The 23721-nt window shown below is 36.5% G+C and overlaps 1 protein-coding gene across 1 annotated transcript; it reads left to right on the forward strand.

The window, feature by feature from the left end:
- The first annotated feature begins 1366 nt into the window (after positions 1–1366).
- Positions 1367–23058, forward strand: LOC107867970 (pre-rRNA 2'-O-ribose RNA methyltransferase). Its single transcript, XM_016714490.2, has 11 exons — positions 1367–1954; positions 2919–2966; positions 3049–3204; positions 3363–3409; positions 4944–5100; positions 5190–5251; positions 5390–5585; positions 6349–6438; positions 20760–20890; positions 20986–21112; positions 21855–23058. The coding sequence occupies exons 1-11, from the start codon at positions 1481–1483 to the stop codon at positions 22857–22859; spliced, it is 2493 nt and encodes an 830-aa protein (XP_016569976.1). The 5' UTR covers positions 1367–1480; the 3' UTR covers positions 22860–23058.
- Positions 23059–23721: the final 663 nt, after the last annotated feature.

Below are 23721 nucleotides of genomic sequence, written 5' to 3' on the forward strand. Positions count from 1 at the left end.
AATATTCACTTGATTAATAATTGAAGGAAAATAAATATATTGGGAAAATGAAAGATACATTATCTTAAAAGGAGGAGTCCTTCAATATAGAATTATAAAGTAAATAGTAAAATAGAGTAAATTCGCACAATAATAATAACACGCCCAGTGTATTCTCATGAAATAGGGTCTGAAAAAAGTATAAAATATACGCAGTTCATATGGTGGCAGAGCCACTTTTGCTCCAGGGGTTCACCTGAACTCCCTTCGACGAAAAATTATACTATTTTTATATTTATTTTTACATGATTAAATTTTTTTTATGCATATATAGTAGATATTGAACCCCATTCGACAAGTTCGTATTATATACTTCTGAACCCCCTCGATAAAAATTTTGGCTCTTCCACTGAGATTGAGTCCACACCACTACCGCGGAGGTAAGGTATTGGTATGTCCAAAATCATGCTTACCAAAGTATGTCCAAATACATTTCTTTAGGATTAGGTGCGAGTTATGATCATTAGTCAGTCAGATTTTTTAAAATTGGTTTGGATAATGGGTTAAATTGTGAATGAATTTGAGTCTAATTACATGCGGACCAATAAAAATAATATCATATATTTAATTTTTAAAAAATTATATTTCACATCAAAATTTGTTAAAAAGAGGATACATTTTTAGACTTAAATTTAATGTTAAGGGCATTTTTTTCCAAGTAGGTGGATGAACGGGCATTTTTGAACCAATAGATGAAGAAGGACATTTTTGAGTCATTTCTAATATATTAAGGGGTCGTTTGGTGAAGTGTATTAGAAAATTAATGCATACATTAGTTTAATGTGTATTATTAATACCTTGTTTGGTATATTTTTGCACCCTATGTATAACTAATACTTGCATTAGTTATACACTTTATTGTGTATTAAGGTGTATATTATTAGTACCTCAAAATTCATGGTATTAGCAATGGAATGGATCCAACACATACATTAACATGATTAAAGACATTATTATCCCTCAAAAAAAAAATATCACATCCTTTCCAACATATATATAGAGGATATTTTTGTAATTTTTTTTTTTGAAGAAATTATTTAATTCATGTTTTTTTAATACATCAAACCAAACACTGTATAAGAAAAATTCAAGCATAATTAATGCAAGCATAACTAATCTAAACATTACTAATACAAGTATTATTAACACATTATATTTTACATTATTCTTATACACTATACCGAATGATTCTAGGATATTTTTGAGCTAAATAGATGGATTGAAAGGTATTTTTGAATCTAAAAACGAAAGCGGATATTTATATACTATTTTCAATAGTTGTGGGTATATTAGACCCTTTTCGGTTTCCCAATTAAGCTTTTAGGTTGTACACGTGAGCAGCACGTGAGAGAAGGTACAAAATGGTACGTAACCTGTGCGCCAAAACCCTAGCAATCGCCTCAACTCTCCGATCCCAGATACAGAGAAGAAAGAACTCCAAATGGGCAAGGTGAAAGGAAAACATCGTTTGGACAAGTACTATCATCTTGCGAAAGAACAGGGTTATCGTTCCAGGGCAGCATGGAAGCTTATCCAACTCGATTCCAAGTACAACTTTCTACATTCATCTCAATCAGTACTCGATCTTTGTGCAGCACCTGGTGGTTGGATGCAAGTAGCTGTTAAGCATGTACCAGTTGGTAGTCTTGTTATCGGTGTTGATTTGGACCCAATTAGGCCTATTCGCGGTGCTATTTCTGTTCAACATGATATCACCACACCTAAATGTCGTTCAATTATTAAGAAACTTATGGCTGAAAATGGCTGTAGAGCTTTTGATTTGGTTCTTCATGATGGTTCCCCTAATGTTGGTGGTGCTTGGGCTAAAGAAGCTACTAGTCAGAATTCTTTGGTTGTTGATTCTGTTAAGCTTGCTACTGAATTGTTGGCTCCTAAAGGGACTTTTATTACAAAGGTACTCCCAAAAATATTCAATCTTTTTTCTAGTTATTATGCATACAAACGTTGGCTTAATCAAGTAAGAATGATGCTTCAACTATGTTAAAAGAACTGCACAAATCTTGGCAACGTGGAAAATACCCCTTATGTCCTACTATGAGCTCGGGGATCTTTTTATATCAGATTGTGGAGCTGCGTTGATGAGTTAGTTAATGGATATCTGCTGTTCTTATGTAATTGGTTACTGGTCTTGTTAAGTTTTTCGTTGTTATTTGTGCCTATATGAATCATGTGGAGTAATACCAGAAAGCTCTAGTAGTAGATGACTTGTCATTTTGATCTTGGATTTCTCACTATCTTTAGCACAGCCTTAAATTATTTTTTTCCTCCATATGGTTTACCCTGCCCATTCAAAATTGCCAGCCGGTGCGTGTTGGATCCTTCAAAAGTTATGCATTTTTAAAGGGTCCGACGTGGGTGCGACAACATTTTTGAAGAGTCTGGGCAACATAGCTGCCGACTGAAGAGGGCCGAGAAGCTGCCAATTTTGCTGTTTAATACAACATCTTCTTTTAGTGGTCTTTTTTCTTGATATATAGTTTTTTTATTGTTTTCATCAGTGAATATGTTTTTGAATTGTTTGAGTGCAGGTCAATGTTGTATTTGGCTGCATTCTGAGGGTTCTCTTTGCTTTTTACTGTCTTCCATGACCAATCAATTATTTTATTGTGCCATACGTCCTGCCTTATTTGACCAAAACGAAGCCCTTGGCCTCTTTTAACAATGTTGAATCTGGCTTCGGTGTCAGATCTTTTGGTATTTACATTTCAAAGCAAGCTGAAATAACATTTTTAGGTTCATTCCTTTTTCTGTTCGATATTTGTTTTTGTGTATTTGAGTGCTATTGTTATGAAAATACTTTTCTCATGCTCGTACAAGCAGAGTTATAACCAATAGACTGATAAGGTGTCCTCTTTCAGATTTTCAGGTCTCAAGATTATAATGCAGTTCTTTACTGTCTAAGACAGGTAATTTTCCACATCTATACACAGTTTCATTTTCAAGTATACAAGGATCAAATGGTTCGTCACTTTTGAATTTCATCTACAGCTGTTTGAGAAAGTTGAGGTGGACAAACCTCTGGCTAGTCGTTCAGCATCTGCCGAAATTTATATTATAGGTTTTAAATATAAAGCTCCTGCCAAGATCGATCCACGACTTCTTGATGTAAAGCACCTCTTTCAAGGAGGTAAAGAGCCCCCTAAGGTACTGGAAGAGTTTTTGCGTTATGGTCCTCTCTCACACTCTCCCCTTCACCCCCTCCCCCTTTATCTCATTTGCATGCTAGATGCACACGTTTTCCTTTTCCTTTTCATATAGACACTCCTATAATCTTATTGAGTTTCTTGCGTGTACTTACTTAGGTGATTGATGTACTCGGGGTGACAAAGCAGAAGAGACACCGTGATGGGTATATCCTATTTTGCCGTGTATATGCATTTGAATAAGTATCTGCATTTGAATAATTGTTTCTAGTCCATGAGAAAGAATGTGACATCCCATTGACTATAATCAAATGACAAAGATATGGTATTTGTGCGTAGATTTTGGGGCACTGAACTTCGTAAAATGAACCAGTCTGCTTTTAACACTTCCCAGAATCTGTCCTTGTAGTGGAAAATGATGAAGTGAAACAGATGATATGTTCGTCCTTTTTGACAAGTAAACAATTCACTAGATGTAGTATCTTATGGGGATGCTTAACCTGCTTCCCATATGAGCCTGAATTACGAGAAGAAGTTGAATCCGTCTTTGTTGGCCGAATCATGATAATAGGCGGTCATTCATTTGAACAGATGCAGTGACATGTATATTTATATGCATATAAGGGGGAGACAGTTTGCTAAAGATAACTTTTTCCCTTTTCTTTTGGTTTCCCCACATGGGTATTTGTGTTCTTGTGAGATTTTTGTTGAGGAAGTTTTAGCCAAGTGTAAAGCAAACATCTGACAGTGGGCCATGATGCTAGGTTGGGAGGTTACTAAGTAATTTGAGTGCGGAAAAGAGTGTACAATTGTCAAATGATGGAGGGTAGAAGAGAGTGTGTGCATGTGCGTGAGAGGGGTGTGGGGGAGGCTCTGGCCTTCGGCCAATTGAGGGGTTTTATTTCTGGAATCCCCACAGCATCTCAGCAGTTTATTCTTTATTCTTCCTAAAACTTCGCCTGCTTCATTTCCTTCATGGTCTCCCAGGACAGTGGATTATGACTGATTTTGTTCCTCCAAAAATGAAAGTGGATGTTTGTTGATTGGTCTGATGCTGAAGATCTCACTCTCTGAATCTCTTTCTTTGCATGTTTTAACTGAGAATTCTGACTGAGTTGATAATGAAGCTCACGGGTTGTTTAGTCTACCTCACTAATAAATTCCAGCCTCAATTTCTACTAATCCGTTTTGGAACCTATAATTGTTAGGCAACACGTGAAACCAGCCATAGGTTTTGAGTTGAAGCTTGAAATTTTGAGTTTTTGTAGTTGTAATTTTTGTAATTTGGACATGCATTTTACTTGGAAAGAGTTTTAAGTGTTGTGAGCGGAAAACCCAAAAGGTGGTCTGCCAGTTTTTTTTTGGAATTTGAATATATTTGAAGATCAGATTTCAAATTTCATGGGCAAACAGATATTTGAAGATAAGTTTTCAAAATCTACTCCTAAAATCTATGGTCAAATGTTAGCTTAGTATACTGGGACTCATCTTTTTAGTTATCCACTTCATTAATAGGCGATGTCATTCCAATAGCTATTACATTGAAATTTGAATTTCCAACTAATTGCCAGCTTTCAAATGATTGATGTTATCTTTGATTCAGTTTAATGGGTTTGCCATTCTTAGAGCTAAATCTGGATGAAGATTTGAGTTAATTTGTTTCTTCTTTCTATTTTCAGACGCATGAATTATTCTACTCCGCTTACATCTATATGAAATCTGTATAAATGAACCTTGCAGGTATGAAGATGGAGCCACTGTATTAAGGAAGGTTTGCTCAGTCGCAAAATTTGTTTGGTCCGAAAACCCTGTTCAGGTCCTTGGTTCATTTACTTCAATGAGCTTTGATGATCCTGCATGTTTGGCCATTAGAGATCATGCTCTTACAACAGAGGAGGTATATTACATGTGGTCTATTGTAGCTTGTTCTTGCTAGATGCTGAAGTTGTTTGCTATCGTCAGCCTTACCCTTCGTTTTTGTGTCAGGTTAAATCTCTATGTGACGATTTGCGTGTTCTTGCAAAGCAAGACTTCAAGTATCTCTTAAAGTACAAAACAGAAGCCTTTTTAGCACCTTTCTGTTTAGGGGTGCTCAAAGTTCTGGATTGAATTTAATTACCTTATTCTTTGTACTCTTTATTTTATGTTCCTCTTATGATTTTTTAATGCAAGCCTTGTTTTGCTAGGTGGCGTATGCAGATAAGAAAAGCTCTGTCTCCTGAAAAAATCAAGACCTCAACAACTGTTGTTGAAAGTGAGAGCAAAGAAGTTGAAGATGAAGATGAAGATGAAAGAGTTCTCAATGAAATAGAGGAGAAAACCAATGTTTTGGAGAAAAAACAGAAAAAAGAGAAGAGACTTCAAGCAAAAAGACGAGCCAAGGTGTATGCATATCCTCCACCAAGTCTCTTTCGGTTTCTTGTTTGGTTTGCTGTTGCTTACACATAGTTAAGAAATGTGCCATAACCAACATATGGTTTTCTGTTGAGCTCAAAGACTTAATGGACAAACAAGTATCTTAAATTGTGAAAGTCCATGCTTTTCCCTTGTGAAAACAAGCGCTTCCATGCTTCTCAAGTTTTCAACGTTTGGAGAAAACTTATGGTGGCTCCTCTCCATCTTCTGAACAGCCCCTTAAGCATTTTCTCTTCAGGGTATCTTAGCTATAAACAGGATTAGTTGAACTACAGCCTGGGAAAAGTTGAGCCAGATTGAATACTTATTTGATTGCCTGTCAGTCAATAACTAAAACTCACACCTGGCATTGTGGAAAAAGAGAACTTGCTAGTAATTATTATTTGGTTGAAGTCTTAGCAATTCCATGGATTTCTTTGATTTCTTTTGTATAAACGAAAAATCTTTGAGTCCGGCGGCGCTTGGTTTGAAACTCGTTGGATGATGGGTCCCTCCCTCTACCCTTCTCCACTTAAAATACAATGCTTTTCTCTGCGGTAAGTTTAAACTTGTGACGTGCACCTAATTCACACATCACTTCTTGTACTCTTACCAGTAGACCAAAGCTCTGGGGCCGGTTTCTTGAATTGATATGTACTCTTTAACAACTTCGGTTTCTTTCCTAACATCATGAAGTAGTTACATGGGATCTATTTCGCTGATTGTTTTCCCTTAATTCTTCTGATTGCAGGAGAAAGCACGCAAGGCACTTGGGATACAAGTAGATGCGACAGAGGATGGTTATGTTGATGAGGATTTGTTTTCTCTATCTTCCATCAAGGTATGTTCACGCTTTTGTTTCCTTGTTATATCATTTGAAGTTTTCAACTTTTATAGAGAAATCGGTTTTCCTTAAAGTTGATCTGGTTGAAAGTTCTGTTCTTCCTCATAAGCAGATGGGGTCTTGTGTATTTAAGAAAATCTACATCTAGATTTCAACTGGATATTATAGCTAAAAACTGAAATAATTGTTATGTGATACAATCTCTTCTTATCTATTCTAATTTTTGTTGGGTTTGTTTTATTTATATATTCTTTAAGTTTGTGTTATGAAATTTCTGGGAGCAGGGTTGGATGATTCTTTAGGGGGAAGCATTTCCTGATAAGAAGAATTTATTCTACTGAGTCTTGACAGCTGAACAACATTCTGAAAGCATATGAGAGTTGTTAGAATATGCGTAGGAATATGAATAACATATGGAATCCTACTTGGAAAAGGATTATAATGTAGTGTCCTATTAGGAAAAGGATTATAATGTAGTGTCCTATTAGGAAAAGGATTGAAATGTCATGTCTATAAATAGAGCCTCAATGCAATAATGTAGTAACAACAATTTAAATAATATTCTTCTCTTATATTTCTCACATGGTATCAGAGCCAGACCCATCTCAAATCTTTGTTCACCGATGTTGGGCCCCCATGTATTGTTCACACTCCAGTTAACAAGGCCAAGGCCTGAGCGTGCGAGGGAGTGTTAAGTATCCCACATCGAAAAAGGGATGGGTAATTGGTCTCCTTATATGGACTTGGGCAATCCTCCTCTCATGAGCTAGCTTTTGAGGTTGAGGTAGGATTTAGTTACGTAAGATTTAGATTTTCCATCTGCAATCGACACAAAATAATATGTAAATTGCTTAATAGTTTATATCTATTTTTATTCATTTGAGATTATGCTGTATGCTGAATTTTATACAAATTAACTAAAAGCTACCAAACATAGTATTAGTTATGTTCCTAGATTTCTAATAGCATGTTCTCCATTCGGTCAAGCTATTGAAAGGGGTGAAAACAATATTTTAGAGAATGAAGGTCTTTTAGAAAACAATATTTTAGAAAACATGGCTAGAGCAGACATATTGCTTGTTTGCCTCATAACATACATTACTGTTCATTCAATCAGCCAAAACATTGCTAGAACACAGTGCCACAATAAACATATTGCCTGTTTGCCTCATTCAAAAAATACTCAGTTATTTTAGTTATGAAGAAGTTTCTCGGATGAGTATTCTCTCCAAAACATGTCTACAAGCCTGATCGACTCTTCCCAACTTACAATTCACAATGTCCAGAGGTGCATAAATAGTGGATGTAATCATAGAGATACAGGGAAGACAAAATCCCTATTAACAAGTTTGAACTCTTAAATTGTTCAAGATCCAGTGATAATGATTAGTTTTACATGCGGATTAATATGTGGCTTGACATGGCTCTTTAGAATGGTGTAAAAGATATTGTATATGGAAATCCTTATTGCTAGAATCGATCATACCCTTTTCCTATCATCAAAGTGTTGGTCGAAATATTTAAGAGAATTGGTTCTGAGTAATTGCGATCCAATGGATGTTTCATTATCTAGTGGTGCGACACGCTGTCAATCTTTGAGAAGATTGATCTTTTGAATCTTCAAAAGATCAAGTCAATTTCCATAAAGGCAACTAAAAATGAACGTGTTAAAACTAGAGCACCAACTCTTGAACACTTGTCTTATTCTGATTCTAGTTATTATTCATCGGGAAACTTGGATGTTATTGAATGTCAGAACCTGAAATCTTTAGAGCTAAAAAATGGTATTAGAGCCTCTACGAACTTGGTAGAGAATCAAAGAGCTTCTGCTGTCGGCGGGTGGCTATTACTCATATATGCTGCCCGTCTGGCCAATGATTGTGTTAGCAAAAGATTGGACTATCGTGTTTCTTTCCGGTGACTATTTTCTCATATTTGATTTGCATAGCACCGTGCATCTTTTTGGTGACTACTTTTTCATGTTTGATTTGCTAGCACCGTGCATCTTTCCGGACTACTTTCTCATATTTGAGTTGCATAGCATCGTGCGTCTTTTCGATGACTCCTTAGATCTTATTTGTGTAGTTCCATGTGTCTTCTTGGTGACTCCTCAAATCTGATTTGCGTAGGGTCATGCCATTATTCTGACCCTACCCATATAATTTTTTTTTCAATAGGGGTTGTGCCATCTTCCCACCCTACCTATATAATTTCTATTTTCCAGTAGGGTCGTGTTGTTATTCTGACCCTGCCCATGTAATTTCTATTTCTCAGTAGGGTCGTGCCATCATTTCGACCCTATAACAACAACAAACCCAGTGCATTCCCACACAGTGGGGTCTGGGGAGGGTAAAATGTACGTAGTCCATACCACTACCTCCGGAGAAGTAGAAAAGCTGTTTCCGATAGACCCTCGGCTCCAGACAAAGAATAGTGAACAAATTAGTTATAAAGCATGAAACAAGATGGAATGACAAAAATGTAACACCCATAAAGTAATACCCTACACTAACGAACCAAAGATACCCCACCCCATACCCTCGTACTAGCAGCTCCAACCTATGGACATAGCGCCCTAAGACTACCAGCACGGCTATCCCAAAGCTCTCTTAACTACCGACTACGACCCACCTACATGTATTAGCCTTCTAACCTAATTCGCGTCCTCCGGACCTTCCTATCAAGGTCATGTCCTCAGTAAGCTGTAACTGCTCCATGTCACGTCTAATCACCTCTCTCCAATATTTCTTCGGCCTGCCCCTATCTCGTTTGAAATCATCCAAAGCTCGCCTCTCATACCTACGAACTGGGGCATCCGTGCCCCTCCTCATCATGTGTTCGAACCATCTCGACTGAACTTCTCGCATCTTGTCCTCCATCGAAGCCACTCCCACCTTCTCTCGGATAGTCTCATTTCTAACCTTATCATCTCTAGTAAGCCCACACATCCATCACAACATCCACATTTCCGTCACCTTCAATTTACCTTTAAGCTTATGACCACTTTTTAGCTATCAAATCTAATAATCTGGCGTGTGAGCATGTTCCAGCTAGGTTTACGGTGACTTTTTTTTGTTCAAGATCTACTCATCTCTTGAATTCGAGATACCAGTTTTCGGCAATTTTCTAGCGACAGATCGACTTTTCGGCGATGTTTACTACTGTTTGGATCACTTTTCAGTTTGTTCCTTTTCAATTGAGGCCTCCTAGGCAGTGTTGTGAAAAGCGCTAAAGCGCTCGCTTAAAGCGTGAAGTGAAGCGAAGCGACAGTGGGTTGCTTTTTACACTTGAAGCGTTGGGGCGAGAAAAAAACGTTCGCTTTATGTCTAGAAGCGAGAAGTGCTGAAGCACAAAAAGCGCAGAAAAGCTCACTTAAGTGGATATTTAAGGTTTTTTGTTTTTTTAGGGTTTTATTGCTTTATTTAATTTATTTTAGTTAAAACCCTTAAGTGACTATACGACTGCATTGCTGCTGCTGCGACTTTTTTGGAACAACTTTTGAAGGTATGCAACTTCTTCTCTATTTCTCCTTCTCTTCTTCTTCTTCTCCTATTAGGGTTTTCTATTTCTTTTCCTTCTTTATTACTCTTTTTTATCTCTGTTTTTTTTTGCTCTTCTTCTTCTCTATTTCTCTTCTTCTTTGTTTTCCAGTTTTGTTTTACTTTCTTTTAGTTGTACGTAATCTAACTTCCAACTTTGTTTTTTTCTTTTTACTTTTTTTTGGTTGCATGTAATCTGACTTCCAGCTTTGTTTTTCTTCTTTTACTTTTTTTTTGCTGTATGTAATCTGAATTTTGTTTATCAGTATATATTTTTATTATTTTGTTTTTTTTTTGGTAGTATATTTCTTTACTCAATGGCGCAAAAAAGAGATCCAGCTTGGGCGTATGGAATTGCAATAGGCAATACTAACACACGAATAAAATGTATTTTTTGTGAATATATATAACAGTGGAATATTTCGTCACAAAAAACATCTCATTGGTGGTTACAAAGGTGTCATTGTATGTCCAAAAGTCTCGAATGCTGTTAAGGAAGAAATGAAGGAGTACATGAGGAAAAAAATTGAGCTTAAGACTCAAATGAGGCATGATGCAGCAATGGTTGATCTTGTTGATGATGATCAAACGGAGAATGATGAAATTGAAGTGAATATGCCAATGGCCTTCAAAATACCATAGGAAGTCTTCAACTAGCGGGAGTGGATAATCCACCGCTAGCAATGTTAAAGGTTCTATAGTTATCTATTTCCCACAACTACCCAATGAAAAAAGAAAACTCGGAGCCGTTGATTTAGCATCTTCTAGGAAGATTTCAAGGGACCGCGCCGTATCCGCTTTTGCAAGGTAGATGTATGACGTGGGCCTCCCTTCTAATCGTGTTAATTACTCCGAGAGTTTTGATGAATTTATTGAAGCAGTAGGCCAATATGGTCCTGGAATGAAGCCCCCAACATATCATGAAGTTAGAGTTCCTTGTCTAAAAAGTGAGGTGGAGAAAACAAATAAGATTGTTGAAGCTCATAAGGTTCAATTGAAAAACTCTGGATGTTCCATTATGATGGATAAATGGACTACCAAAAATGGAAAAATGGTAATCAATGTTTTGGTGAATTCTCCGATGTGCTAGTGACTTTTCTACTGATGCTACTAAAATGTTCAAATTGTTTGTGAATACAATCTTGTAAATTGGGAAGGAAAATGTGGTGCAAGTTGTCACTGATAATGCAAGTGAGAATAAGAAAAAGGGTGAATTGTTGAAGGGAGTGTACTCGTATATTTTCTGGACTCCTTGTGCCGCTCACTGTATCAACTTAATGTTTGGTGACATTTTCAGGAAGCCCCATATTCTACAGGTGAATAAGTGGTTCAGTTTTCCTTTTCAATTTTCATATTAGTTATCTATAGTTAGTTTACTAACTACTAAATCTGTTTTTTGAACAGTTTTTGCTAAGGTTGTTAAGATACATTCTTATATCAGTCAAAGGGCATTATTGATGAACATGATGAGGAGATACACAAACTAAAGAAATCTCGTAAAACCTACGAAGACAAGGTTTGCAACAACTTTTTTGACTTCGTATAGTTTTTATATGTAAAAGAAAAATTTGCGAACCTTGTTCATGTCAAATGAATGGAATGAGAGTATTTATGCAAAGGAAGCTCTTGGGAAAGAAGTTGCTAGACACATCATTAGTCCATCTTTTTGGAATGACACTGTAAAAGCACTTAAAGTTGGTGGTCCTCTATTACTGTACTTCGTTTGGTGGATGGAGAGAACAAACCACCAATGGGCTACATTTATGTAGCCATGGATAGAGCAAAAGAAAGTATTAAAAAGACATATGATTATGATAAAAGGAAATATGAGAAGGTTTTTGAAATTATTGATGCAAGGTGGACGGATCAACTTCATCAACCTTTGCATGCAACGACACATATTTTGAACCTCGAGCTCTATTATAAAAGAAGTGAGATGAAGGCTTTGGATGAAGAAATGTGGTTGGGATATCATGCATATCTTGAAAGGATGGTCCCAAATAAAGCTTTGATAGACAAAATAGTGGAGGAGCTTGGTAGATACATGAAAGCTGATGGGCTACTTGTATTGGAATCAACCATTAAAGCTAGAACCTTAAGGTCACCAGGTGAGCATTTCAACTTATAATTGTGTTTAAAGCTTAACTATTAAAATAATTCTTCTATAGTTGAATGGTGGATGCAATATGGCCATAACTTCCCAAACTTGCTACAGTTTGTTATTAGAGTTCAAAGTTTAACTTGTAGCTCATCCGGTTGCGAGAGATATTGGAGCGTGTATGAACATGTGAGAAACTACATCACATTACTACTAAAAACTAAGTAGCATCTTAATTGTCCTAAGTACTCCTATTAATTACTTTCTACAACTTATGCAGATTCACACTAAAATGAGGAATAGGCTTGAGTTGAAACGCCTCAATGATCTAGTGTTCATCAAATATAATAGAACATTGATGCATCGTTACAATGCTCGTGATACCATTGATCCAATTATGTTGGATAATGTTGATGATGCAAATGAATGGTTAACGGGAGCCCTTCAAATATGAAGATGATGAAGTATATGAAGGAGAAGATCTCACTTATGGCCATGTTGCTTCAGCAAGTGGTGTTGAGGAAAGTGTTTATGGCCTTAGGAGGAGTACTTTAAGGGGCAAGGAAAAAGCAGGTTCAAGTAGTTGTTGATGAGGCTTTTGATGATGAGGGAGGTATTGTTCAAGATAATAGTGTGATGACACTTCAGGAGAGATCTTGTTGAGGAATAGGATGTAAAATAGAAGTTCTAAACTTTTCTCTATTGTTGGTTTCTCTATTTGTGTTGTGTTGGTTGATTAAGACGCAAGACTGATTTTTAGTATTTTAGTAGTTTGCTTGAATGCTTGTTATGACTATCTATTCTCTTTTTAATTTGAGTATTGAATGATTATGTTATTTATTGAGATCTTGGTTATTTATTTATGCATGTTTAATATATTTAAATTTTGTACTAAATAGCGCTTTAATGGAAAAAAGCGTGCGCTTCGCTTCAGGCTTCTCGCTTTTGTGAAGCGAGCCCTCGTCACTTTTTTTTTGCTTCTTGTCCATAGCAGTCTTTATCAGTTTTCTTGCAAATATCTTCACTGATCCTCGTATTAATTACATCTATAACAAGCGTGGTACATATGCCTTCTATGCACTAGCTTGAGGGGGAGTGTTAGAATATGAGTAGGAATAGGAATAACATATAAAAACCTACCTGGAAAAGGATTATAATGTAGTGTCTGTAAATAGAGCCTCAATGTAATAATGTAGTAACAACAATTTAAATAATATTCTTTTCTTATCTTTCTCATAGGAGTGATCAACATGAGTTGTTCTCTGAAGGGGTCACTTTAACTTACTGGACGAGCTGGTGAAAAAGGGTCCAAGGGGTGATTATGATGTTAAAAAAGTCTTCTGAATTTTTCTTGCTTTTCACTTGGAAATGGTAAATGGAGATTTTGGCTTGACGTACCGTGTTTTAACACAACATTCTTTTTTCTTAGAGAGACGAGGCATGTAACACAAAATTGAAGGATGGTTGACCAATTTTTGGGATTCTTTCTTAGAAATGCCAGGAATGTTACAATAGCAGAGTTTCATAGTAAGGAACGTACAAGGTTTTCTGGTGTGTATGGATTATGGGATGTAATTCTCGACACATCTTTACAGGATCTAAAATTTGAGATGGAAACATTCCTTCAAAGGTTATATAGCCACACAGTTTAGGGGGATGGCGAATTAGTATAAAGAAGATCATCTTCAAAATGATTTTTGAAGAAGTTATATTATAAACACCATTCATTGAGGTGATTTGATGACACCTTTGAGAATCATTGTGGAGTGAATGGTTGAAGGGTGGGTTTTTTCCTGGGTGCATCAAGTGGGATGCGATTCTGAAAGTAGATGATTTGAGAAAGATACCTACCATAATAGGTTATTGTTGCTTATGTAAAGACATAAGGAGGGTATGTATACCCACATTTTCCTGGTTTCTGCTGGTTTTCATCAATAAGGGTGTGTTTGCTATGATGAAAAATATTTTCCAGAAAATGTTTTCCGATTTTCCCTTGTTTGGTTGCAACAAAAGTTTAGGAAAATATTTTTCAAGACAACTTATTTTCCACCATTTGATGGAAAATGACTTCCCTCATGGGCCAAGGGAAGCCATTTTCCAGAAAATGACAAATGTGACTTATGACCTCACCCTCACTTCCCACCCCAACAACACTTATATTCACATGACTCAAAAAATTTACATTTCTCAAAAATTTACATTACTCGAAAATGTTTTTCACTGTGCTTTGCTTCAATTTTTCACTGTTTGAAATAAAAAATAATGAAGCCCAAATTTTTTCCATTTTCAATTTGTTGAACATATTGTTATTTTCATATGCATAGAGGAAGACTTACTTATGTTACTTTTGTTAATTGAATATTTCATTTTGTTATCGATGTAACTTGTTTCACGAGGTTGAATAAGTTTGTCGTTCTGTTATATTTCTATTAATTGTAGTATCTTGAGATTGTCCTAACAAAATATTGAAAAGTGTCTCCCATATTTGTTAATTAATAGTTGTTTAAATTTAGTGATTGTAATATTTTAGTATTCGATATTGATATTATTTGTTATGCTTAAATTAGTTCTTACAAATTGTTGAGTTGCTAGAGACACTGATATACTAGTTAACAGATAGTAGTATTTTCTAAAAAATATTTTTTCGCTCATCAATCGAACACTAGAAAATATTTTTCTATAAAATATTCTCTACTCACCAACGAAACACCATAAAATATTTTCCGAAAAATATTTTCCATTCACCAACCAAACATGAGAAAATAAGTAGAAAACCAACTTATTTTCCATAAAAACATTTTCCAAGAAAACATTTTCCATTGAAAATATTTTCCATCATACCAAACACACCATAAATCTTACATTCTGAAAGAAAAGGAAAAAAAAGCTAATGAGAATTAACAACAAAAAATTTACCTGTTGCTGGAACTAGTAAAGGAAGTCACACACAATTTCTTTTATCCTCCTTTATTCTATCCAAGAATAGAAAAGGGAAAAGAGAGGAAAGGATGACTTTGAATGCTTCCTTGTCATAATTGTCAAGTTGCTTTGGAATATGGCTCTAATTATTACTTTAGGAACTATTGTTTCTTCTGAGTTGTATCTCTATAAGACTATAACCTCTTCATCAACATGCACTTGCTATAAGTAGCTAGATCTCTGATGCACAGGCCTCCCTGATTTTTTGGTTTAATTACTGTACTTCACTTCACCGGATGTTATTGGTGACTTTTGACTGTTTCTTTCTTCTGTTTCCTTCTTTTTTTTTTTTTTTAGAAAATTGTTCTGTTTCCTTCTTATAGTTGTCAAGTTGCTCTACAGTCTTCCAGTGGATAGAAGTAAAAATGATCTTTAGAAACCATAACATTTTTATGTAGTCCGACATTTCACGGATGTGGATGTTGTTATTGAGTTCATATGTTCATAACATACCTAAAGAATTATCCAATGATGTATACCTAAAGAATTATCCAATGATGTAATTAGTTCAGATAAGTAAATAGAAAGGTGCAATGGGTGGTGTTGGGAGGTGTACGTGGTTTGTGGTAACAACAGTAAGGAAGATGAGCTTTTGAGGTTTTGTGATGAGGTTTGGAATTTCAAGGATAGAGAAAACGAGGAAAGTGAAATCCACCCTTCCCCCAATTTTATATTTTTCACTCGTTTTTGCAAAATATTGAACCGAAAAAACAAGGAATGTTCAGGAATGCACACCATTGCTATTTCCACATTTGTTCAATAAGCAATATGGGATATTTCCCTAACTTATGGATATTCAAAAGCCTATGGTATCCACTAATAAGTACATAGAAAGTGCATCTGGTTGACCATCCTATTGTTGGGGAAATCTCAGAGCATTCTGAGGAAGTGTGGGTGTATTTTTATATCAAGTAAAAGATATCATTGATAATGACAAGGCTATCATGGACGAATACAAGAAACTTACAAAATACGGTTCTCTCCAAAAGAAGCTCATTCCTCTATACAAATTGGAACTACATGGGTGCATCAAAAGAAGATAAGGGATCAGAGACTACTACTCAATTGAGCAAAGCTCATCTCCACCCTGTCAAAAGCTCTCCTATTTTTTTTTCCCCAAATGATCCACAAAAAAGCAAGAGGGCATTCCAAGCCTTGCACCTTCTTCCCCATCTCCAATCTTCCAGTTGAACATCACTCCTTCAGACTTTGGCATAGCCCAAGAAACACCAAAGCATCTAAAGATATATCCACAATAACCTTGTGGCTAGTTTGCAATGTAACAAAATAGTGAAAAGAGTCAAAAGTACCCTCTTACTTTCATTTATTAGTTAAGTTTGACCCTAGTTATACTATAGGGCCAAATATACCCCTCTTGTTAAGAAACTTAACAAAAATACCCTTAGATTTAACGTTGTCTTCCATGACCTTTTAAAATCTGATGTTGGCCTGATTATGGGTGAGCTGGACGCCTCGTGGCATGTCACCTCACCTCCATTTTTTCTTCAGTTCAAATTTTATTCCTTTTTCCTTTTCTTCTATTTCTTTTCTCTTCCTTCAACAATCTGGTTTCCAATTTTCTTAGTTAATTTAGTGATTCATTTTTCAACCACAGGCGATCATTTTTGACGAGAAATTCCAAGAGCTCATTATTAATCTCCCTAAATCCATCATTTTTCATTCATTTGCCCTCACTACCTCCATTTAATTTCTCCATTAGTCACCCAGGAAGAACTCAAGAATCTCCCAAACACCCTTTTCTCTCTGTATGTTTCATCTCTCTACTTGTTATACTCACTTTCTTTGGTATTTTGTTGATCACATTTACAATTCCTTTCCAAAATTTACTCTTGCGCCCCGAAACTTCTTCTCACCTCTTCTGTTCTTGGTCTTTGTTTTGGCAATGGCATCATCAGGATTAAGCTCTGTTCAAGATGAACCATTTACTCAATCCACCGGAGCAATGGTGCCCTTACTGGTTCATGGGGTGGTCGGTAACTTTTTCCGAGGAGGAGAAAGTATCTGAAAGCAACCAGATAATCAGGGATACATGCCTTGTTTAGATTTCAGTCTGAAATGAATTAAAAAATCGAAGGGTATGAGAGGAGTTACCAGGCTAAGCCATGTTCCGGAATGCGCTCGCATCGTTGCATTATGCGACGATGCGAAGCGATGCAAGCCCCTCTCGCTGCATGTGGCTGATGCAAGCGCACCATGTTGCTTTTATATTTAGGTTCAATTTTCTTTTTTAAAAGTACTGCAGTGACTACCACTGCTGCAATTTTCTAAGTTTAACTTTGAAGTCCACTGCTGTGACTTCTTCTTCTTCACTGTCAACTACCACTACTGCGCCTTCTTCTTCACTGCTTCACTTTAATGATGCGCTCGCATCGCTTCGCGTAATGCATGATGTAGAACCATGTCGCTTTTTTCCGCATCACACTTCCCTGAACATTGGGGTTAAGCGCCCGCGCCTTAAATCGAGAATGCTCGGAGACGGAATCTCCAGCATTGCAGTTCTCTGGTGATGGGTTGTTCTGGTGGTAGTGGTGGTGTAGTAGTAGGTGTTGGGTTTCGATGGTGGTGAAGGCCATTGTTGTGATGGTGGTGGTGGTTAGAGTTGCTGCTATTGCTACAGCTTGAACTGTTGGATCTATGCTATCTGGGGATGTAAAAAGACATGGGTTTTGGAATTCTTGAGGTTTTGGTAAAGTTTTCATTGATGGGTCTGTTTCTAGAGGAGGAGAATGAGTTCTGAAATGAAAATTAAAAAATAAAAAATAAATATTGGTTGTGAGCTCACTTGCCACGTGGCATCCACCTCACCCAAATGTCAGGCCACATAAAATTTAAAAGGTCATGGCAGATAACCGTTAAATAGAAGGATATTTTTGTTGAGTTTCTTAATGACGGGGGTATATTTGGTCCTATATAGTATAATTAGGGGTAAACTAAACTTGTAAATTAGAGGGGTATTTTTGACTCATTTCCGAACAAATATGATCCACATCCTCGCCTGCCTCCGTACGTAGGAAACACCAACTTAAGAAAGCCAGGTGAAGAAGCACGCCTTGCTCGGTACTTTAAGTATCCAAACCAAATCATACGGGAAACTGTCCTCTCCCCTAACCAAAAGCTTCACATAGGACTTGGTAGAGAACACAGTGCTATTTTCCTACTCCCAACTAAAGCATCGGGTTTCTCAACTGGCTCGCAGAGCCTGTGAAATAAAGCTAGCAATCTTTGAAGTTCGGTCGCACCTCCCAATCCTGGAAATTCCTCCTGAACCTCAAATCGTAAAACTCCCCCCCCCTCCCTTGAGCACTAATTCACTTAATAGACAATTACTTTTGGCAAGATGCCCTATACAAAACCGGAAAAATCATCCTTTAGCGCCAAGCTTCTGCACCACTTTTGCCCCCAAAAACTAACTCTATTCCCAATCCCAACCTTAAAAGCAATGTTTTCATGAAAAGGCTTCCCACCCCTTCATTATATTCCTCCACACACAACACAGGAAGGCATAGTAGTCACATGATTTTTCCACCACTTACATTACTCCCTATTTTTATCCACAATCATCCCTCACCATAAAGCTTCTCCCTCAATCCTGAATCTCCATAACCATTTACCCAGAATTGCACGAAAGAAGCAGAAATGAAAATAGGGAGAAATAACAGTGAAGTTGATACTTCCAGGACTACTGTTGAAGAGTAATTTCTTGGAGTGACTTTGGATCATACATAACATGGCAGTAATGAACAGAACACAGAGAAGAGAGAGGAAAGGCACTTGAAGAATTGTTTCTCTGGACCATGGCAGATCAGGATTTTAAGAGGCTGCAAACAGGACTAAGTGTGAAAACTCTCTGTGAGATGGGGTTATCATATAATATAATAAAAGAAAAAGAAAGAGACATCTTTTGAATAAGGTGGAAGCATAGAAAGAGACATCTTTTGAAGGTGGAAGCATCAATCTTGAATAAAATGCAAGGTAGGAGCGATATCCTTATTGGCTTCCCAAAATGGGACCACTTTTTAAAGGTATTATTTAGCAAGAGGCTAAAGGTTAGGCCTAAGTCATCGGCAGACACCTAAACTTGTTCCGAAAATTCACTTAGACCCCTCAACTAAAGCTTGTTTCTATTAGACACCTCAAGTGCTAAAATTGGTACCTATGCTGATTTGGCAAGGAGAGTGTGTTCCTTGAGCGCGTGAAACGGAGAAAAAAATATTTCACGTTTTTTTAATTAAAAAACTTATACTTCAATTATTTTCTTTTAATATTATTTCTTTTAATATTATTTTATTAATATAAAAAGGAAAAAGAAAACCAAACAAAACCCCCCCCAAACCCCCCGTCGTCATCTTCATAAGAAAGAAAAACAAACTCAATCTTTTACCTTTCTCTGTTGTGGTGGAATCTTTCCTTTATGGACTTGAATTGTTTTCACAGATTAGCATTTGCCCCATTGATATCTTTGCCCTTAGTCGTCGTCTTCTTTCCTTCAAAGTTCCATATTTTAAAAAAAAAAATTCTTACCAATATTACTTCATTTTAGTTTTCCTATGGCGTGGGTTCTTTGTGTTGTTGTTTGATTGTCTAATCGACATTGTTTGATTTAGTGTGGATCGAAGTTTTGTGAGCCGGGTTATAGCTCGTTGGTGATTGGTCGGAGAAATTTTCCGAGGAATGCATTTTGTCTCGCCGGAAAATCAGAAGTGGGTGTATACCTTGGAATAATTCTCATGTTCTTGTTGTCACGGGCAGCCTTAACACGATCAACATTTGTTTGTGGTATTGCTCGAAGAAAATTGCTTCTTGGAACACATATTTTATCTAAAAATTTTGAACACAAAATGGAAAATGAGTCTGAAATGGAAGTGAGGGCGAAATGGAGAGCTCATAGTAGCCATGGGAGTGAGGGGGGAATGGAAAATGGTACAAAACAAAAAAATGGGTAAAAATAATTTTCCAACGAAACTCCATGTTTTCCGATAAGCTTAGTATGAATTTGAAATTATTAAAGAATTCAAAGAAAGAAAGTGTGTCATAAAAGATTATATTTGAAATTAATTTTAAAAAAATTGAGTTTTGTGGTTAGAGAAAAAAAATATGAAAGAGAAAAAATGAGGAAGAAGATGAATGTGGGGGGGGGGGGGGGGAGGGCACACTTTCCACATCAACGGCATTTATACACGTGAAGAGTTTTAAGTGGAACAACTTTCCACATCAGCGGCGTTTGGAGACGCACAAACATCTGATGAGAATAGGGAAAAAAAAAAAGGCCCAATTGGAATAAAATGTGGGGGGTTTAGGGGCCTGATAGGAACAGGCCTTAGTTTAGGTGTCTAAGTGAATTTTGGCAACAAGTTTGAGTGTCTGTCGATGCCTTTGGCCCTAAAGGTTATCTTTCCTTTTTCCCTTCTTTCATGACCTTTCTTTTGAACCCTATCGACTATAATCAGTAAAATAATAATGCTTTCTGATAGGGTAGACTGCCTTACTCTGAGACTAAAGGTTTGACATGCTATTTTTAAAATCCTTTCCATTGTTAGATACGTGATATAGAGATTTGTGTCATCACTAATCATGATAATGTTTCTCATCACCCAATTTAATTTGTCTTTACTGCTATGTGAAGAGTCTGCTACCCCATTTATTAATAATATGCTTCACACGAATTTGAAAAAACATTTCAGGGAAAGAAAGATCTCGTAGCTGTTGATAACAATGAATATGATAAAGAAGCTACTGAGGTAAGCGATGAAAACAATGAATGTGATGAGGAGCATTCATCCAGTGATCTGGACTCTGAAGACGAACGCAGAAGGTATTATGGCCAGCTCTCTGGGGATCTGCTTCTAAAATTGATTGTTGCCTGTATAGTTTTAAAGCTACAAGTTCTTTTTCCCCCTTCATTTTCAGACATGATGATAATATAGAGGCATTATTTGATGAGGCTTATGAACGGTATTTGGGTAAAGTGGAAGGTAAATCAAAACAGAGAAATTTATCCAAACAAGCTCTCTTGAAGGATGGTCAACTCCTGCAGGTGAGCAAGGTTTAAGTTGCACTATAAAATTCTCATTTGTACATACTCTCCTTAATTCTTTCCTGTTTCCTTTTGTTGGGACTGAGTTTCTTGTTTCCTTCAACAAGTACCTGTGAAAAAAATTCTATTGGGGTCATTCTGTTAGTACTTGTTTGATCATTCTCTGCTGGGTTTAGTAGGAGCTAACTTGTTTGAGCTTTGTTTTAGTTTGGCAACGATTTAAATCCTGTTTTTCTGAATCAAAATCTAGTTTGGCAAAGATTTAAATCCTGTTTTTCTGAATCAAAATTAATCTGTAGAAGACTCCAAATCTGGATTGTGTGCCCCAGGGAGTACTAGGGCACAACATAATCTCCTTCCTACATACTTGATACTTAATTAGTTGTTATGATTTACATTTATTTCTTATATTACAACAATTTATTTCATGTAACATGTAATATAGTTGCATGCAAATTTTAAATAAAGATAACCGAGATTGTGAATTGGGTAAATTAGACTTTACTAAATCCTAGTTAAGATCCAGTACCAAAATATGAGCCAAATTCAAATTGATTAAACTAAATCCTCATTAGCCTTAAACAAGGATTACATAGAAGGATTGAATCAAATTTTGATCATTGTCCTAAATTTTCCATGTGCATTTCATAAATCAGCTAAAAAAAATATGTACAAAGTGGTTTGTCTATTCACATGTTCTGTCATTCTTTGCATTAATGGTAGTGCTGCTCTTCTTTTCCAGGAGGGCAATGATGATAGCATGTTGACTCATTCTGCTCAAGACTCCAAGAGTGACAAGGAAGATGATGAAGTCAACCCTCTTGTTGTACTCCTCGAGGATGCACCACCTCAGGAGGAGATGGTGAAGCAGTGGTTTACTCAGGATGTTTTTGCTGAAACTGAAGAGCAAGATTTGTTGGACAAGTATGGCAGTGAAGATGAAATGCAAATAGATGGAGGGGCGAAGAAGACCCAAAAGTCCAAGGTACAGACAAATGATAAACAGCAGGGAGAAACTAAGGATCTGACAAGGAAAACAAATGGTGGTTTACCAGTCTCAGCTTCTAAGACAGCTGGTGATTTTGAGATAGTACCTGCTCCTGCTACTGATTCAAGTGATTCATCATCCGATGAATCAGATGACGATATTGACACTAAGGCTGAAATATTGGCTACCGCAAAGATGATGCTGAAGAAAAGGCCTAGGGAAGAAATGATTGATGATGCTTACAACAGATACATGTTTCATGATGAAGGATTGCCTAAGTGGTTCATTGATGAGGAAAAGAGAAATTACCAGCCAGTGAAACCCGTGACAAAAGAGGAGATTGCTGCAATGAGAGCTCAATTTAAAGCGATTGATGCTCGGCCTGCAAAGAAGGTAGCAGAAGCCAAAGCTCGTAAGAAACTGGCAGCACACAGAAAGCTAGAGAAGTTTCGGAAGAAAGCTAACTCAATATCAGATCAAACTGAAATCTCCGAAGGTTCAAAGAGAAAAATGATTGAACAGCTATACAGGAAGGCGGCAACAACAAAAAAACCCGAAAGGGAATATGTAGTGGCGAAGAAGGGAGTTCAAGTTAAGGTTGGCAAGGGAAAAGTCCTTGTCGATCCAAGAATGAAAAAAGATGCAAGAAAGCATGGAATGAAAAAGAAGAAGCAGAGCAAGGGTAAGAAGGGCAACCAAAAAGGAAAAGGCTCAGGGAAGGCTTCAGCAGCAGGCAACAAGGGAAACCGGGTAAAATGAAATGAATTAGGATTGTTGAGGTGCTTAAGCTCTCGACTTTTGTTTACATTTTGACATGAATTTAGTCAAAGATTTTCTGGTTTCTTCTTGCTTTTTCTTGTCATATCTTTTTCTATTTCTAAACTTTTGAAAATACTGATTGATTTCTTTGCAATATGTTGTCCACTGTCGTCTCACCACGTTTCTGGTGATCTTTCAATATTTCTTCATTTATGTGAATGGTTAATACTTGAGTTCAAGCATATAGAAAAATGAGTGCATGCAACAGTCGAGGGGAAGAGTATTAGTAGCCTGTTTGGAAAGCCCACCTGTTTGGTTGGTTATTTGGTTAGCAGGTAATTGAATTGAGGGTAATTGGCAGGGTATTTTTTATCTCTATTTTTTTTTATATTACTCTATTAGTATTTTTTTAATTTTATGTTATTTATATTTCATTTCCTTCTTATTTTCGAAATATCTTTTTCTATTTCTAAACTTTTGGAAATACTGATTGATTTCTTTGCAATATATTGCCCACTGTCGTCTCTCCACGTTTCTGGTGATCTTTCAACATTTCTTCATTTTGAGCTTATAACTAAGATATTTACTTGTAGAAAAATGAGTGCATGCAACAGTTGGTTTTTTTGGGGGGGAGACATTAGTAGTCTGTTTGGAAAGCCCACCTGTCAGGCTGATCAGGTCGTTATTTGGTTAGCAGGTAATTGAGTGTAATTGGCAGGGTATTTTTTATCTCAATTTTTTTAAAATTTTTATCACCCTAATAGTATTTTTTTTTTTAATGTTATTTATATTCGATTTCCTTCTTAATTTCCAAACCTTTACTTATGATTTCATACAATAGTTCGTATTATTTATTTATTTT

Source organism: Capsicum annuum, chromosome 4, assembly GCF_002878395.1.
Source record: "Capsicum annuum cultivar UCD-10X-F1 chromosome 4, UCD10Xv1.1, whole genome shotgun sequence".
Lineage (NCBI taxonomy): Eukaryota > Viridiplantae > Streptophyta > Magnoliopsida > Solanales > Solanaceae > Capsicum > Capsicum annuum.

Bases quoted from the DNA above. Each gene is read 5' to 3' on its own strand.
- LOC107867970 (XM_016714490.2), top strand. From the start codon at position 1,481: ATGGGCAAGGTGAAAGGAAAACATCGTTTGGACAAGTACTATCATCTT. The intron at 5,101-5,189 runs GTATATTACATG...TTTTTGTGTCAG, and splicing joins ATGCTCTTACAACAGAGGAG to GTTAAATCTCTATGTGACGA. The intron at 5,586-6,348 runs GTGTATGCATAT...TTCTGATTGCAG, and splicing joins AAGCAAAAAGACGAGCCAAG to GAGAAAGCACGCAAGGCACT.